We start from the raw sequence: 17249 nt of genomic DNA on the forward strand, positions 1-17249 counted from the left end.
CGGGGAAAGGACAGCTTCTTCAACAAATGGTGTTGGAAAAATGATAGCCACAAAGAATAGTGTTAGACCATTATCTCATCACATACAAAATTTAGTTAAAAATAGATCAAAGACCCTAAAAATAACACTCACTATAAAGGTCACAGAAAGAAAGCACAGGGTGAAGTTCCAGGACATTGTAAGTAGTAAAGTGTTAGATGGCCGGCCAGGACAAAAGCATCTCCATTTTCTGATGGCTTTCCACTCACTGGAAAAGTCCCATCTCTTGCTTACTTTAAAAACTCCCCCATCTCTTGCCTGGCACAAACTATACGGTGCCTTCAGATAACTCCTTTCCCACCTTGAACCCCCTCCCTCATTTTCCTGACTTAATAATTACCCACCAGAATTTGAATTTCCCTCCTAATTAACTTATATAAACCTTCAGCCTGTAAGTAGACACGGGCTTCATCCGTTACTGAAGACCCCCTGCCTGCAGGTTTTAGCTCAATAAAGCTCGTCCTGCCGTAGCGCTGGCTCCCTCTTTCTCCCTTCTCTCCCTCAACCTTTCAGTATATTTTTTTCAATATATATATTTACTAAAAATTATTCAGCTATAAGAAGGAACCAAGAAGGAATCAAGTTCTGATCCACGCTACTACAAAGGTGAACCATGAAGACATGCTAAATGAAAGAATCCAGGCTCAGCAGAACAAATACTGGATGATTCCACCTACATGAGGTCCCTAGAATAGTTAAATCACACAAACAAACAAAAATGGCGGTGGCCAGGGGCTGCAGAGGAGGGGACAAGGAGTTCATTGCTTAATGGATACAGAATTTGTTTGACAAAAGAGTTCTACTTAAAGCCACAAAATTGCCAAAATGACAAGTTTTATGTTATGCATATTTTGCGCACTTAGAAACAATTTTAAAACCACCATACAGAGAAGGGTATGGTGGCACACATCTGTAATCTTAGTACTTGGGAGGCTGAGACAGGATGATCACAGGTTCAAGACCAGCCTCAGCAACCTGGCAAAACCCCGTTTCAAAATAAAAAGGGCTGTGGGTGCACCAATACACGTGTGTGCATATGTATGTATAATGTATAATGATTCTACTTATATGAGGTCCTAGAGCGGTTAAATTCATAGACACAGAAAGTATGGGCTGCCGGGGAATGGGCTGGGGAGGGGGGAGTCACTGCTTAGTGGGAACGGAGGGACACTTCCCATTCCCCACTGGAAGCCGAGAACATTCTGGAAACAGAGGGTAACGATAACTTAAAGCCACTGAGCTATATATTTAAATGGGTAAAATGTAAATGTTATGTGCATTTTACCATGAAGAAAATAATGGAAAAACAAGCTTTCTTAAAATAAAAAAAAAAAAATCAAGGTGAGGCATTAACCAGCTAACAGGTTATATAGAAACACAGGTCTATACAAACACAGAACAGGTCTATAGAAACACAGAAACCTGCTATGGTTTCTGAGAAAGCAAATCAATAAAAACAGTGAGTCCTCCGGAGGCCAATCTCGGTGTCTTTACCTACAGGCACATACAATCGGCTCAACAGAGCTTAACGTTACATTATATTTAAATGTGTTATTCGTTCTTCTTTTCAAAATGTTCCTTCTTCCATCCACAGTGCTTGAAGCAACCCTAAGCCCTCAGTGCTTCTTCCCAGCCCTGCACAAAAAGCAAACAAAACTCTGCGTGTTTGGCTTTCCTGGTGACAAGACGGCTGCAGCAGGACCAGATGTCACATCTACATGAGGAAGAAGGAAAACGCCCTCTGCACAGGCCAAATTTGCATCTCTGCCAGACAGGCATTCCTATAGGAGTGAGGACAGGTATTCCTACAAGGCCCAGCTCTGAGTGTGAGCCCACAAGTTGTTTTCACAGGACTGCGTCTGTCACAAAGACACTGAATTTCACTCCCAAGGAAAAGAAAGCAACCTCCTGAGTTTTTCACCAGCTACTCCGCTTCCACGCCGAGGGGAAAGAGGCAAACAGCAAAAAGTGGCTGAAAACTTGGAAAAGAAGAGGTAAACGGGTGAGGGTCAAAGCAGCTGCAGAGAAAAGAGAGGTAGAGACAGAGGGTGGAAGCCAAACAAGACCCCATTTCATGGCACAGATCAGGGCAGAGTCCCACGTACATGTCCTCCAGTTTCCCCAGGAGCTTCAGGGCCAGGTGAGAAAAAGAACAGTAAACAAGAGGACGACTACTTGGAATGAGTGATTTTCCTGTGAATTTCAGGGAGGAGAGTAGCCCTAGAATAACATTATCACCACCTATCGGTATAACGTTAAATCATCAGAAAGTTCAGGTAAACAACTGACACCCAAGAAATGGAACCGTAGGGGATCCTTTACTTTTGTAATGGTTGAGGATTTTTTTGAAACTTTTCAAAATTGAGTCTGTGGAGGAAACATGTGCTGTCCAGTGCCGACAAGGGGACAGAAGACAACACCCCCGCTCTCCTGGAGGGCAGCGTCCAGTGGCTCATTTCAAAGCATCAGCTACGCCAAGGCAGGAAAGTAGGTAAACTACAGCACACCATACACAGAACAGTGGTTAATAAGACAGTGAACGCTCTAGATGTAAAAATGTACTGGGCGTGGTGGCGCAGCCTGTCATCCCAGCTGCGACAGGGAGGCCGAGACAGGAGGATCGCGGTTCAAGGCCAGCCTCAGCTCCTTAGTGAGGCCCTCCGCAACTCAGTGAGACCCTGTTTCAAAATAAAGAATAAAAAATAGGGCAGTGGTTGTAGCTCGGAGATAGAATACCCCCGGGTTCCATCCCCAGTACCGCAAAAAAAAAAAAAAAGAAAAGAAAAGAAAAATAGATGTAAAAATGTTCACAATATAATGTAGTTAAAATAAAAGAACATCATAAAACAATATAACATTATAGTCCTAAATTTATTTTAAGTGCCCACCTGCATGTACACACAGGAAAAAAGCCTAGATAGGTATTTCAACAAACTGGCAAGGAGGATAGGCTGGGGGAAAAAAATAAGGCATCACCTTTACTCTTTTTGTGTGCATGTTATTTCTATGTGTCTTATGTAATCAGAGGGAAATGTAACATAGTAAAATAAACTCAAATAAATTCCGTCTACAGGGCTCACAGTATACAGACAACTAGAATATGTTATAATTTAGAAAAAAATTCAACCGAAATAGGCAGAATCACTGGTGCTTTTAAAGATTTAGCCTTGAGTTCTCCGGGCAAGCCCCTCATCCAAAACCCAGCACCCCCCAAAGATGTCAAGTGAAAGAGGTAATGGGGTAAGTTCAGACCGCAGCCCAGGTGCTCGCTGCAAGGTTCTGCATCATTGCTGTGATAACTGAAACTCCGTGAAACGCCAAGGCGTGCACTCAGCATCTGTCACTTGAACTCGGTCGTAGGCAGCGAACCTTCCGAGCAGGCTCAGGGAAGAGAAAGGCCAAAGAAAAACTATATTCATGAGGTCATAAATGTCTAACAACCAAATATTATTAGACTGGCTGCCTGCCTACTCTCTGGATTAATAAAGCAAAATAAAATCCTTCCCTAGGCTGGACTCCTCGTGAATGCTCTACCGAGCACTCAGGACATGGTCGGTCCTGGTGAAGCACACAGGAAGACTAAGCTCCTTGTCCTCACGCAGCGCGGCGTCTGAGGCCACGGCACCGGCCAGCAGGACCCGCGGGGTGAGTGAATACTAAACGCCAGCACCGACTGCAGGTGGGGGGCAGAGCTGGCGTCCGTGTCAGGCCGAGCGCGGAGGCACCACGGAGGAGACGCAGCGGAGCTTTTCAGCGGCCGTCCCCAGGCAGAAGGAGGCAGCCGAACCATAACCCGAGCGAAGCCGAAGGTGGAAAGACACGGGCCTTCCTGGGAAAAGGCGATTTGTCTAGCATAGCGAGCGTATAGTTGTGTTAGTCGATGCCCCATTACTTTAACAAATACCTGAAATAAGGTGACTTATAAAGAAGCAGGGACTGTTGGGGCTCCTGGTTTCGGAGGAGGCGGCCCTTGATGGAGTTGACCACCTACTGCTTTAAGGTCTTCACGGGAGGAGGGTGGCATACCAGGAAGGAGCAGGGCACAGCCATCACCTGCCGCGTGGCCAGGAAACAGAAAGAGAGGGAGGGAGGTCCCTCGAGGGCACTCCCACTGGGCCCCCGTCCTCCGTGGCACACGCTGGACCCACGCCCTTACCACATGGGCCTTTGGGGGAACACTGCAGTCCAATCTACGCAGTAGGAAATGTTGAGAATGTCAGAAGCAAGTCTCGAGATCACCTGAGCACCCTTTCTTCCTGTATATGAAGTGATGGCCACACCTGTGACCCCAGTACTTGGAAAGCGGAGACAGGAGGATCGCAGGTTCAAGGACAGCCTCAACAACTTTTAGCAAGACTCTCGGCAGCCTAGCAAGACTGTTTCAAAACAAAAAATAAAGGGGGCAAGGTATGTTGCTCAGAGGTAGAATGCCTTTAGCTCAATCGCCAGTACCCTCTCCAAAAAAAATAAAAATGAAGCCAACATCTATTCAGTACTAACACGCCTTTTCTTTCCTCATGCTTACAGGTCCACACAGTCCCGTTAGCCACACCTTTCTTCCATGCTAAAACATCCTGACCATAGACCAGTCCGCCCAGGAGCCCACCCTAACCTCAAGCACCGCCAGATCCACGAAGGTGGCATGGTTGGCGCCCTCACACAGTGTTCATCTAGATCACTGGTGTCCAAAACGCAGCACAGCAGAAATCTAACTTTATATACTAGATACTTTCCTCTACAGTGATAAAATATTTTCCCATCCCATTCAACATTTTTATTAGTCACTTGGCAAAAAGACAAGCCCATTGGATAAGATAGCCTTATCAATTTATGATAAAGGATAAAGAAAAAAAGATAATATGTGAGATCACAAACTTAAGCTTCAAAAAGATTTAACAAGATGGACAGTGCAAAGTACATAATAAGAATTAAATACTACATCATGAAACTTCTAACTGTTGTATATATGTGTACATGTTTGTGTATGTGTATATACATATATACATACATACATACATATATACATATACATACCCACACACATACAAAATAGCATTTTTTTTTTTTGGCGGGTCTAGGGATAGAACCCAGGGGCATTCTACCTCCAAGCTACACCCCTGCCCATTTTTTATTCTTTATTTTGAAACCGGGTCTCACTGAGTTGCAGAGGGCCTTGCTAAGTAGCTGAGGCTGTCCACGAACCACGATCTCCAGTCTCAGCCTCCCAAATGCTGGGATTACAAGCGTGTGCCACCATGCCCAGCACAAAATAACATTAAAAAAAAAAAAGAGTCTAAATTGCTGAGGCAAGCCGGGCGTGGTGGCGCACGCTTGTAATCCCTGCGCTTGGGAGGCAGAGACAGGAGGAGGATGGCGCAGGTTCGAAGCCAGCTGCGCGCGCTGGCTTAGGAGACCCTGTTTCCAAATAAAAATGTAGAAATAGGTCTGGGAGTGTAGCCCGGAGGTAGAAGGGCTTCCAGGAACCCCAGTACCACCAAAAATAAAAGAATAAAAAAGAAAATAAATTGCTGAGGCTGGTCTTGAACCAACAATACTTCTGTCTCAGTCTCCCAAGTGCCAGGATTACAAGCATGGCACAATGCACCCAGCTCAAGATTTTTTAATTTGTTTCTTATTATAGCTTAGAGTCAAACACTAGAGAGACATTAGTCTAAAGACAAGGTAAATATATCACTATGAGATACAAAGTATCATAGGACTCAGCAAAATAAATCTGGTTAGAAAGAGAGCTGGGTAGACAAGAGTTCAGAGTTTACAAAGTATCAGCGTCAGAGCAGCACCCAGCCAGGAAGGGTTCAAAGGACCTACAGAAAGGACCTGGAGAAAGGTAGCTCTGAGAGTATAAACAAAGACACAGTGTAGCAAATAAGTGTTTCCTGGGCAGTTAAATAATCCCAGAACATGGTAGCACTGGTATAAATAAATCCAGACAGAAGAAGGTGGGGGAAAGCTTAGTTTAGCTAAAGTATGAAGTCCAAGTAGGGCAGCAGACCAGACTAAAAGTGAACATTTGAGCCATAACAGGAGAGTGCTGGACACAGAGTAAACACTTAATGAATGCTATTACAGTCTTAGCCCCGGAGCTATAAACCATATTCTCTCTAAGCTTCCTTAGTCCTAAAATGCTATGAATTACTGAAGGGCTCCGATCCAAGTTATTATATGTAGGTACAGAACAAGGAATTATAAGTGTGCACAGGGATCATCAATTCTATTTGATAACAAAGAATGTTTAATTACAGCTAGCTAACAATAAAACAGGCTATCCCCAAAGTGGTAGGGCACTGTCGCTCGATGCGTTGGAGTAAAAGTCACATGCATATCTGTTGGACGTACGGTGCTAAGTCTAGACTGTACAGTTCTGTTTGGCACACTTTAATTCTTCCATCACTGTTGGTTCTCACTCATCAGTAAGAGATGATGAACGGCGTTTGGAGAGGGAGGCATGCACAGAAGCGGGAGGTTGGGATTTCTCCCACTGTAGATAAACAGGAAAAACAGGAAGCTTCTGACTGCTATTTTCCAACAGCCATCATCGTTAAAGTATCCTAATGTGTGCTACAGCAAATCAGCTGCAGGTACTTGAGTTACCGCTGAAATAAGTTGATGATGTACTCTAAACAATAAAAGAGCTTTCAGAACCTGTGCAAAAAATAATATGTAAATCTTGCTTTTCCATATATAATCTGTCAAGAGGGATATGGAAGAGGCATGGGAGCATACTCATAAACAGGTCTGCTCATCACAACAAAAGCACGGCACTGGCTTAACCTCCAATACGGCACACCCATGCTGCCCACATCAGGAATAAAGCACAGGAATTTAAAAACCACTCAAAGTTCAAACTGCTAATAACTGAACATCAAGCCGGATACCATGGCACACACCTGAAATCCCAGCTGCCCAGGAAGCTGAGCGAGGGCATCAGAAATTTGAGGACAAAGCCGGGCGTGGTGGCACACGCTTGTAATCCCCGCGCTTGGGAGGCTGAGACAGGAGGATCGCACAGGTTCAGAACCAGCCTCAGCTACTTAGTGAGGCTCTCAGCAACTTAGTGAGACCCTGTTTCCAAATAAAATATAAAAAATAGGTCTGGGAGCCGGGCGTGGTGGCGCACGCTTGTAATCCCCACGCTTGGGAGGTGGAGACAGGAGGATCACGCTGGTTCGGAGCCAGCCTCGCTAGCTTAAGAGACTGTTTCCACATAAAAATGTTAAAAAATAGGTCTGGGAGTATAGCCTGTGGGAGTGTATACCGGAGGTAGAAGGGGTTCCAGGAACCCCAGTACCACCAAAAAAAAATAATAATAATAATAGGTCTGGGAGTATAGCCCAGAGGTAGAAAGCCCAAAAAAATTTTGAGGACAACCTGGACAACTTGAGTGTAGCTCGCGGTAGAGTATCAGCCTGGTTTGCACAATGCCCTAGGTTCAATCCCCAGTACCACCAAAAAAAATTAAAATTAAAATTCAGCACCAATGTAAAAATATGATATGAACATTTAAGTACTTTAATGCTTTAGAATGTGCCATTTAGAATGTATGTAAAAATGTTAGACAGGAAATGGTGCTGTTTTTACAATTTACCTTAATGTTTCTAAAGCATATTCTAACACTTTGTGAAAAACTAAGTCTGAATTCTACTTAATATTGTTACATAATTTAAAAAAAAAAAACACAAAACCTTCTAAAAAATGTTAAGCCAGGCACGGTATCACACACCTGTAGTCCCAGCTATTTGGGAAGCTATGGTGGGAGGATTGCTTGAGTCCAAAAGTTCAAGAGATGGCAAGATTCCATCTCAATTAAAAAAAAAAAAAAAAAAGCCAGGGGAGGTATCACACGCCTGTAGCCCCAGTACTTGGGAGGCTGAGACAGAGGATTGCAGGTTCACGGACTGCCACATCAACATGTCAAGATTCTCAGCAACCTAGCGAGGCCCTACTTCAAAACAAAAACATAAAAGGGCTGGGAGTGTCGCCCAAAGGTAGAATGCCCCTGGGGTTCAATCTCTAGTACCAAAAAAAAAAAAAATCTGGGGCTTAGAATCCTAAAGTCTGGATTCAAATTTCAGCTCAGCAAGTACCAGCTCAGAACCTTAGATTTAGTCACTTAACTCCCTGACTTCCATACACAGCTTAAGTAGAACCATGAATATGGATGGTTCCTTTAAACAGTAAACCACCAATCATAAAACATTATGTGCAGCCTCACCTTTTAGAACATGATACAGTCCTAGACACGTGCCATCTTTTCTACCCCTGTGGACAGGGCCCTCCCAGGGCCTTATGGGCTGGGCTTCCCCTGTGGACCAAGGAGCAGAAGGGCCCACTGCCCTCAGGCTATATCAGTGAGAGTGACTCAAACTTCATAAATACTGTCCTCTAGGACCCGATTTCACTCCCAACCCAACCGTCAGTCTCCTCTGCACAAGATTTTTATAAGTAAAATTTATTTTAAAGACTTAGGCTTTAATTAAAAAGAAAAAAAAGGATGCTCTCCCCCAATCTGGGGGGAAATGAGCAAAAGGAAATTAAATAAAAGTAAAGCAGAAAATATGCATTATTTTTTTAATTAGGAAAAATAAATATCGCAAAACTAAAATGTAAGGTATTCTTGATGGTAATGAGGAAAATGTGTTCATGGTCTACTAAACGGGAATTGGGAGGGAATAAATAAACATCCTGAATTATTAAAAAGTTTGCCTCATCACAGCAGTGAAATAAAAATAGCTTTCTGAGGCAGTTACCACATCTAAGATATCAGAGTAATACATACCACTCAAATCTTTGCTAGGAGTTTAATTGCAAACATTTTTGCTTTATCTATTACTTTTACTGGTACTGTTTTAAGAGGGTGGGAAAGTATCCTCTTAGTTTTGGGTTTTTCTAGTTGGTAATTTTGATACAATCAGTATGAGTAAAGGTAGGTATTGCACAAAAATAACTGCATTTTTCTCAACTAATATACTTTAGGGCAGGAAGTTTCTTGAAAAGGTAGAATAAAGAATGGAAGGAAGAAGGACTTTCCAAGAAATCACGGCCTCAGAAAGGAAAACAGAGATTCTCTAAGAGGGAAGAAGTATCAGGAGTTACAAATGGGCTGATGGGCTCAGTTAAGGCACTGCCTCTTCTAATCCTAGGGGAGGAGAGTCAGACCGGCAAGTGCATCATGGTATATTACCCACTGCCAAGAAAAAATAAGGGGAGTATACAACTGCTGGATAAGAAATGTGAACCACCCACAATTCCGCTTTAAGAGCAGTAACATCAACATGAGGACCACTCCGGGAATCTACACAAGGCCACCCAAGTGGGCCCAGTACACTAACTGGCTCATCGGCAGTCACCAGAAAATGGAGCATTACACAGGAAGGGACCTCTAGTCCTAGGTGAATCAGCCAAATAACTCAGAAATGTGGCAACGTATAACACAAGTCCTGCATTATGAAAAAATCAAAAGGCAGTAATATTACTACAGAATTCCAAAAGCCTTACTAATCTCAAACACAGTGAAACAGCTGCAGTGGGGTGAGGGCCTTTGCACTGCTGCACGGGGGACACCTTCCCTCACCAACCTCAGGGCAAAGAAGGCTGTCCTCACATCTCTCCATATGAGTGGAAAGTAAGCATAAGTCTTCCCTCCTCGCTGTGGGACGGCAGGCGGCCAAACAGAAACGGAAATCTGCGTTCCAAGCTGGTCATAAAATCAACTCTGAACGCAAAACATTTTCTCATAGGAACAATGGTTATAGTTAAATTTTCAAGCTAGCCCTCACAGCAATTAAGCAATGCTACTAAAATATCATTTTAATTGACAATATTTCTCGTTATACATGCAATATTGAAGCTACTTCACAGATTGAGCTGGATTTTATTAAAAGGCCTGAAGGCTAGCCCTTACATGCTTATGGAAGAAAAAAAAAAGTGTGCAGAGTTTTAAACATTATACACAAAAACCTTAACTGAGCGGGGATGGTAGAAGCCGTGAGAGAAAAAGGGAGTTGTCTTCTTTAGCAGAAAAGGCATCCAAATTGCACCAAACCACAGCTGCTAAAGAAATGTCTTCAGAATAATTCTCTGCCTTAAGAAGGAGGCGCACAGTTATAATCCCAGTACTTGGGAGGCTGAGACAGGAGGATCTGGGTTCGCGGACAGCCTCAGCTACTTAATGAGGCCTTCTGCAACTTAGTGAGACCCTGTTTCAAAATAAAGAATAAAACATTGGGCTGGGGGTATAGCTCAGAGGTGGAATGCCCCTGGGTTCCATCCCCAGCACCACACAAAAAAAGAAGCATTTCAGTCCTGCCCTGTGCCCAGTGTTGTGCCCCATCCAGAGGGAATAACAATTGTCTGAAGCTAAGAACAGTCCTAGGAATGCCATTCCGTCTTGCTGGGCAAATCACACACCTTTCTTAATGGCCTTGCACTGCCTCTGTCTCAGGACTAACACATCTAGTGTTAGTACTCCAAGTACTAGGGGAAAGAAGAGACTAGCACTTATTAGGTGCACGGTATCCTCTCGTTTGTTTTTAGCTTCCCTATAAGATAGGTAAGCATTATTCTCAGTTTAAACATTAAGAAAATGAGGCTGATGAACTTCCCTACAGCACCAGTAGAGAGAAGCCAAGCCTGGGACTTCACCACCTTCACCACGTGAGAGCTCCTCCCAGGAGAGAAATTAGTCAGGTACCACTGGACAGCTGACCGCCCTCACGTCAGTTATTTGTTATTCCAGCTAAGCAGTTCTGAGAGCACGTTGCGGAGAAGATGGAGATAAACCATCAACTTCTCATTTCACAGTTGAAACAACGCAGCTGAAGTCTCTTTCTCTTTGGTACTAGGGATTGAACCCAGGGCCATTCTGCCTTCCAACAGCACCCCCAGTCTTTTTCATTTTGAAACAGGGTCTCACTGGATTTCCGAGCATCTCACTAAGCTGCTGAGGCTGCTCTTGTCCTGAGCTTCCCCGTATCACCCTCCCAAGTACTGGCCTTGCGGGAACGCGCCACCACGCCTGCTAAAGTACTGTTGTCATTGACTTTTCTCATCATGAATGACAATGAAGCTATTTTGGCAGAGTGGACGGCACGGTGTGAAAAGGCCTAGAGTATAGCCCTCAGATGCTTATGGGGAAAGGATTTTAAAGAAATCAGTGCCCTATGACAGAGTCTCCAGGCGGATAATACCACCCCTGGTGGGTGGGGCATGTGGCTGAAACAAAATATAAAGAGAAGGAGGCAAATGTATCACTGTATCTTTCTGTTAGTTCACTTAAAGAAGTGAATTTGGGGGTGGTGAGTAATGTTTTCTGAAAAGGGGGCGGTAAGCCAAGTAAGTTTGGGAACCTTTCCGAGGCTAAGAAAAAGGGTAAAACGTCCCAGCTTGTTGCATCATTTTCAATTCCTTTTCAGCAGAGAAATGCTAGGATTAGGGCTCCTTCTATCATTCCCACAGCTAATTAAAAACTTTGGGAGGATCCTTAAAAACAAGATTTTCTACCAGCAGTGATGACCTCTCGGCAGGTCCTTAAATTGAAATAAATTCAATCTTTACATGAAAACTTGTCTGATCTCATTCCACACAACTGTTTATTACTGTGGTTTAAAGTTGTTTTATTATTAATTTTAACTAAGCCTTGATTAGACCAGAGTAAAAATAGAAACAAAAGCCTCTGTTTAGACCTATTTCCTAAAACGTTCAATACACGCTTAAAAATAAACAAAACCTGTACACTCAACATTTACACTGTTTCTAACTTCGCATGACGGTGGGTGATCTGCAATAATGACCCGTGACTCTTTCGTCATACACCTGCCAGGAAAACACCAACACTGTAAAAGTTACCACGTAATCACCAATCACTGACTATTCTTCACTGAGCGTTAAGGGAATCATTAAGCATCGGGAGTTTTCCCACTTGACCGATAAAAAGGAGATTCTCACGAACAACGTTCTCATCTTAAACGCATTAAAAAAAAAAAAAAAAGGAAACCGAGCCTCTAACGACGCCTAAACTTAGCACGGTGGCCGGTCCGAGGCGAGGCGCGGGTCCTGGCAGGACGCGGCGGCCCAGCGCTGCAGAGGGCGGGCGGGAGATGCCAGCATCCCGGTCCCAGCATCTTCATCCCAGCATCCCAGCATCCCGTTCCAGCATCCCAGCATCCCAGCATCCCAGCATCCCGTCCCAGCATCCCGGTCCCAGCATCCCCGTCCCAGCATCCCGTTCCAGCATCCCAGCATCCTGTCCCAGCATCCCGTCCCAGCATCCCTATCTCAGCATCCCTATCTCAGCATCCCGTCCCAGCATCCCGGTCCCGTCCTCACCTGAGGCCCGGCCGCCCGCCGCGCCCCGCCGCCCGCCGCGCCCCCAGCGCCCCCTGCCGGCGCCCCCGCGCAGCCGCGGCCTCACCTACCTACGCCGTACTTCTCCTCCTCCGTGGGGGTCCACATGGCCGGGCCGGGCGCGGGCCCGCGGGCGCGGCGGGCGGGCGGCAGCGCGGCGGCCGCGGCCCGGCGGTGGCGCACCGCGCGGCGAGGCGGGGGCGGTCAGCGGGGCCGCGGGCGGCGCATCCCTCGCCCCCGACCCGAGGCCCCCCGCGTCCGATGGGGCCCCGAGGGCCGGCCGAGCTCGCCACTGCCCGCCCGCCGCCGCCGCCGCCGGTCTGCTCAGGCTGGCGCCGCCGCGGCTCGGCCCGGCCCGGCCCGGCTCGGCTCGGCTCGGCTCGGCTCGGCGGGCTCGCGGCCGCCGCGCATGCGCCGCTCCCGCCGCCCGCGCACGCGCCCGGGCACGCGCCGCGCGCCGCCGAGGAGTGCGCGCGGGGGGCGCGGGGCTCACGCCCACCCCCGGCCCGCGGCGCGCGGACCCGCCCCCCCTCCGCCGGCTCGCGGCGGGGCCCGGCCGGCAGCTGGACGGGAGGCCCAAAGAACGTCAGGGCGGCCGGGTGCAGACCCGTGCCCGGCCACCCACAGCGCTGTCACTGCCGCAGCCTCTCCCAGGTCCCCCTCCGCCACGCACGGAAACCCAAGATGGGGTGGCCGAGCCCAGAGGGAACGGGCGGGCGCCATCTAGGCCAAGCCGGGGCTGGTCGAGTTGGCCTGGGTGGGGAATGTCTGGGCGAGAAGGACCAGTCCCTGCTGGCAGGCTTCTTCCCTGGCCGCCTGGCTTCCCCACCCGACCGATCCCTAAGTAAGGATACTTAGGAATCCTTACTCTCGGGGTTCCTAGGGAAGCGCCGCCCCTCCTGTACCTGGGTCTCTGCCTCCCTGTCAGGCTGAGTCCCGGGCGGCTACCTCTCTTCCCCGACAGTGTGTTCACTCTACAAAGCCTACAGAAAAACATCTTGTGAACGCCACCTCCCACCCAGGTCAGCCACTCGTCAGAGACCAGCACCCGCAGGACCTCTTCCTCTACCAGCAAGCGGGCCACCTAGTATTCTCAGCTCCCTCCGCAAAGCAAAGCCCTCACTGTCACTCTCGAACACACCCAGTCCTGACAGCCTCCAGGAAGCCCGCCCTAATCCTGCAGCCAGCACACTGGATCCTTTCCTCCTTTCGTTTGGGATTCCAGCAGCTGGTTTGTGACTTATTTCCCCCCAGAGGACCACCGCTTATTAGTTCGGAGGCAAACTCCAGGCTAAAGTCGTCTTTCTAGCCCCTCCGCGCCCAGCCTCGCACCTGGTACAAAGAAAGCTGTCGAGTGACAAGCAAGACTAGTCCATTTGAGAGTAGCGTGGTGATTGCCAGATCCTACTGATTCCTTGTTCAGAGTGTCCTCTGTGGCCGGTGATTCCTTCCAGCCCTGGGCTGCGGCCACTGCCTCCCTCCTGCCTCCACCAATGACGGCTGCTCACTCCTGTCCAGAAAATGGTCATTCTGTGGATATTGAGATGTTCAGAAGCCAGATACACATTAGGGAAGAGGAAAGCCATGGGCTTAGAAACGTGACAGAAGAGATGTCCTTATTTATGTTATAAGTGTTCCAGTTCGACCCTGCCAATGGCCCCGGTGAAGCGGATAACAGAGAATGAAGCCACATTCCCACCCCTTTTCTCTAGGGAACTCTGTCTAGCAAATGGGGCCGAGCTACATAGGCCTTCCGAACAAGCAGAACGTTCTTATTTTAACCTCTAATTCTACTCTCTTGCTCCACGCGCCCGACAGCCTCCGAGCCCAAGGTCCAGTTTTCCCGATGCTCACTCTCTCGTTCCCAGTCTTAGATGACACTTCCCTGGACAAAGCACGTTCACTCCATGACTGCGCACCTCACCTCCAGGGGGAAGGGCGCTAATGCCCACCGGTGAGAGCAGGAGGAGAAAGGGGCCAAGGTGAGGAGGAGGACATCCGGATGCGTCCTCCGCTCCCACTCTCTTGCTGTTCGCGCTAAATTTAGATCGTCTTCTGGAGGGTAAGCAAAGGGGCATCGTGCACATCATGGCGAAGCAGCCTTCAGGGGGCTACGCACCTGCTTTCCTGTCCCCGCAGCATCTGGTCTGAGCCTTGGCTTCCTCAGGCTCAGCCCGCTCCACAGCCCTGCCCCTCCCCAACCCGGGCCCCTCCCGGCTCGTGTGTGAACTTCCAGCCTGCCCCTGCACCTCAGGCCCTCCGCACACTGACCATCATCACACTGACCTCGCTGCTGGCGCCGCTCAGGAGCCCCCTGCACTATCCTTTCACCCCACCGAGCTCCACGGGTCTGTTCTGCTGCCCTCGGGACGCCCCAACTCTCCCCGTTCCTTCTCTCTCCCTCCTCTCTCCACTTCAGAAGGGAGTCGGCCACTCCAGGGCCTTTAATTTCAGTGCAATGTATTTGACTCTCAGCCCCTGAAGATCTAGTTTCTAAGTTTGTCACCGGCCAGCAACTGCTCTCCAAGAATTCTCCAGGGCCAGCCCAACTCCAGACACAGGCGACTACTACTCCCTGGTCCGTGGGACGTTTGCAAACAGTACCCCTCAGCCCACATCCCCTCCTCTTTGAAAACTCACAGATCGCTGGCACTCCGCAAGGGTGGTCCCGGGGCTGTTTTCCCGGGAGGAGTTCCCAGCTGCCCTAGTTGACGCGAGGCCTTGCCATGAAGACCTTTGCTCAGTACTCACTCCTCCCGCCTTCCAGAGATCTAGTGTGTCCACGCTGCACGTTGCCAAACACTTACTGCCTTTTTCAGTGACAAAGATTATTCTTCTTTTCTCTTTACCCCACACAGAGTCTAACCTGCCACCTACCAGGAGAGAGAGAGAGAGAGAGAGAGAGAGAGAGAGAGAGTGTGTGTGTGTGTGTGTGTGTGTTTCTAGGGATTGAACCAAGGGCCATTCTACCTCCACTCCACCACATCCCGAGCCCTACGTTTGTATTTTGAAAGAGGGTCTCGCTAAATTGCTATGGCTGGCCTTGAACCTGGGATCCTCCTGTCTCAGCCTCCCAAGTACTGGGATTAAAAGCATGCATTACCCTGCTCAGCTCCTAAGAGGAATTTAACTCTTTGGTGAATGAGCTGCCTATGTTTCCTGAGACCATAACGAAATAGGTTGGAAAAGAAAACCGGAATATTTACCTCAGCAAGTCGCAAATCTCCAGATTGAGAAACTTGAGCTGATTAGAGTAAATTTCCTTGCTATAGGTACATTGGTTTAATTAAAAATTCATTAAGATGTCTTATTGAGTACCTGTATAAAAGATAAATATGGTAGAACACTTAAACTAAGAAACAAAGAAGTCTAGAAACAGTTGGACCTATCATGTTACCGTTTCCTTGGGGCTTACCCCATTACCTTAGATGATAAACTGCAACTTGATGAATGAGGAAGAAATCAATTTTTCAGCAGGAAATTCTTTGAGACCAGTGGCTATTAAAAATACATAAGCCGAGCCGGGCGTGGTGGGCACGCTTGTCATCCCAGCATTCGGGAGGCTGAGACAGGAGGATCGCAGGTTCGTGGACAGCCTCAGCTACTTAGTGAGGCCCTCTGCAACTTAGTGAGACCCTGTTTCATAATAAAGAATAAAAATAGGGCAGGGGGTGTAGCTCGGAGGTCAAATGCCCCTGGGTTTCATCCCCAGACCTGCAAAAAGAAAAAAAGACCTAAGCCAGGTGTGGCGGTGCAAAGCTGTAAAATCCCACCTCTTGGGAGGCCGAGGCAGGAGGAGCACAGGTCCAAGATCAGCCTCGGCAACTTAGCAAGACCCTGTGTGATAAGAAGTCAGGGCTGGGGGTATAACTTGAATGGCCTAGAGGAATGCCTCCGTGTTTATCCCCAGTACTACTACTGATAATGATAAGAGTAATTGCCTGACACCAAGCTGGGTGTCCTGGAACATGCCTGTAATCCCAGGGCCAGCCTGGGCAACTTAGTGAGATCCTATTACAAAATAAAAAATAAAATTGGGCTGGGCGACACCAAAAAAAAGAAAATATAACACCAAACAGATTTTTTTAAGTAATATCCAAGAAAGAGAGACAGCACCATCTTTTTCTCTCAAATGAAATTTAAGTTGTTCAATAATTCTTTTGCCATAAGCAAACTCCGTGATGGTAAGGCCCCTGTCCACCTCCCCGATGCGGCTCGTCACCTTGGGCAAGTGAGACTGGCTCTCATGTCTTCTCTCCTTGCTTTCGACTGCCCGGGGATCAGACGGCCGCACTGAAGGAGCCAGCCAGGCTGATGACTCAGCTCATAAGACAATGTGTGGCCACTGAGATGATGTTTATCCAGGAGCATTCTGGAGGCTTTTGCTACCGAATCGGCAAGCCGTGGGTGAGTGCCACACGGTGCTCATTCTCGCAGGAGTTCCTGGCTGCTGCCACCGCAGCGCTCACTCCCCTCTCCCGGCGTTGATCTCATCCGATGCTCTGTCCAAGCAGAACGGGAGGAAGTCTTCAGAGAAATGCAGTTGGAATCAAGGAGAACCGGAGCCAAGTACAGGGGCAATGGCGACAGTCTGCCTTCTCTGCCCAGGAGGGACCAGCAGGCAGAGCTTCTCCCCGTACAGAGCCTGGAGACAGGCAGATGGGATGCTCTTCTCTCCCCTGGTGGGTTCCTCAAGGAGGGGTTCTGCTCCGATTAATAAGGCACCCACAGAGCCAGGGTGCGGTGGTACACACCTATGACCCCAGTACTTGGGAGGCTGACACAGGAGGATCTCAGGTTCAAGGTCAGCCTCAGTAACTTAGCAAGACCCTTAGCAACTTAACAAG

At 48.0% G+C, this 17249-nt stretch overlaps 1 protein-coding gene across 1 annotated transcript in view; it reads right to left on the reverse strand.

Annotated features, from left to right (window-relative positions):
* The window catches only part of DOCK3 (dedicator of cytokinesis 3), a gene marked incomplete at both ends in the record, with an annotated part of 359460 nt that extends 346950 nt beyond the window's left edge, over positions 1-12510 (reverse strand). The window contains one exon of the mRNA XM_080695935.1: positions 12474-12510. Within this exon, the coding sequence (XP_080552061.1) occupies positions 12474-12510 (37 nt within the window). The remainder of the gene's footprint in view (positions 1-12473) is intronic.
* Positions 12511-17249: the final 4739 nt, after the last annotated feature.

This window comes from Muscardinus avellanarius (genome assembly GCF_963383645.1).
Source record: "Muscardinus avellanarius genome assembly, chromosome: 5".
In the NCBI taxonomy this organism is placed as follows: Eukaryota; Metazoa; Chordata; class Mammalia; order Rodentia; family Gliridae; genus Muscardinus; species Muscardinus avellanarius.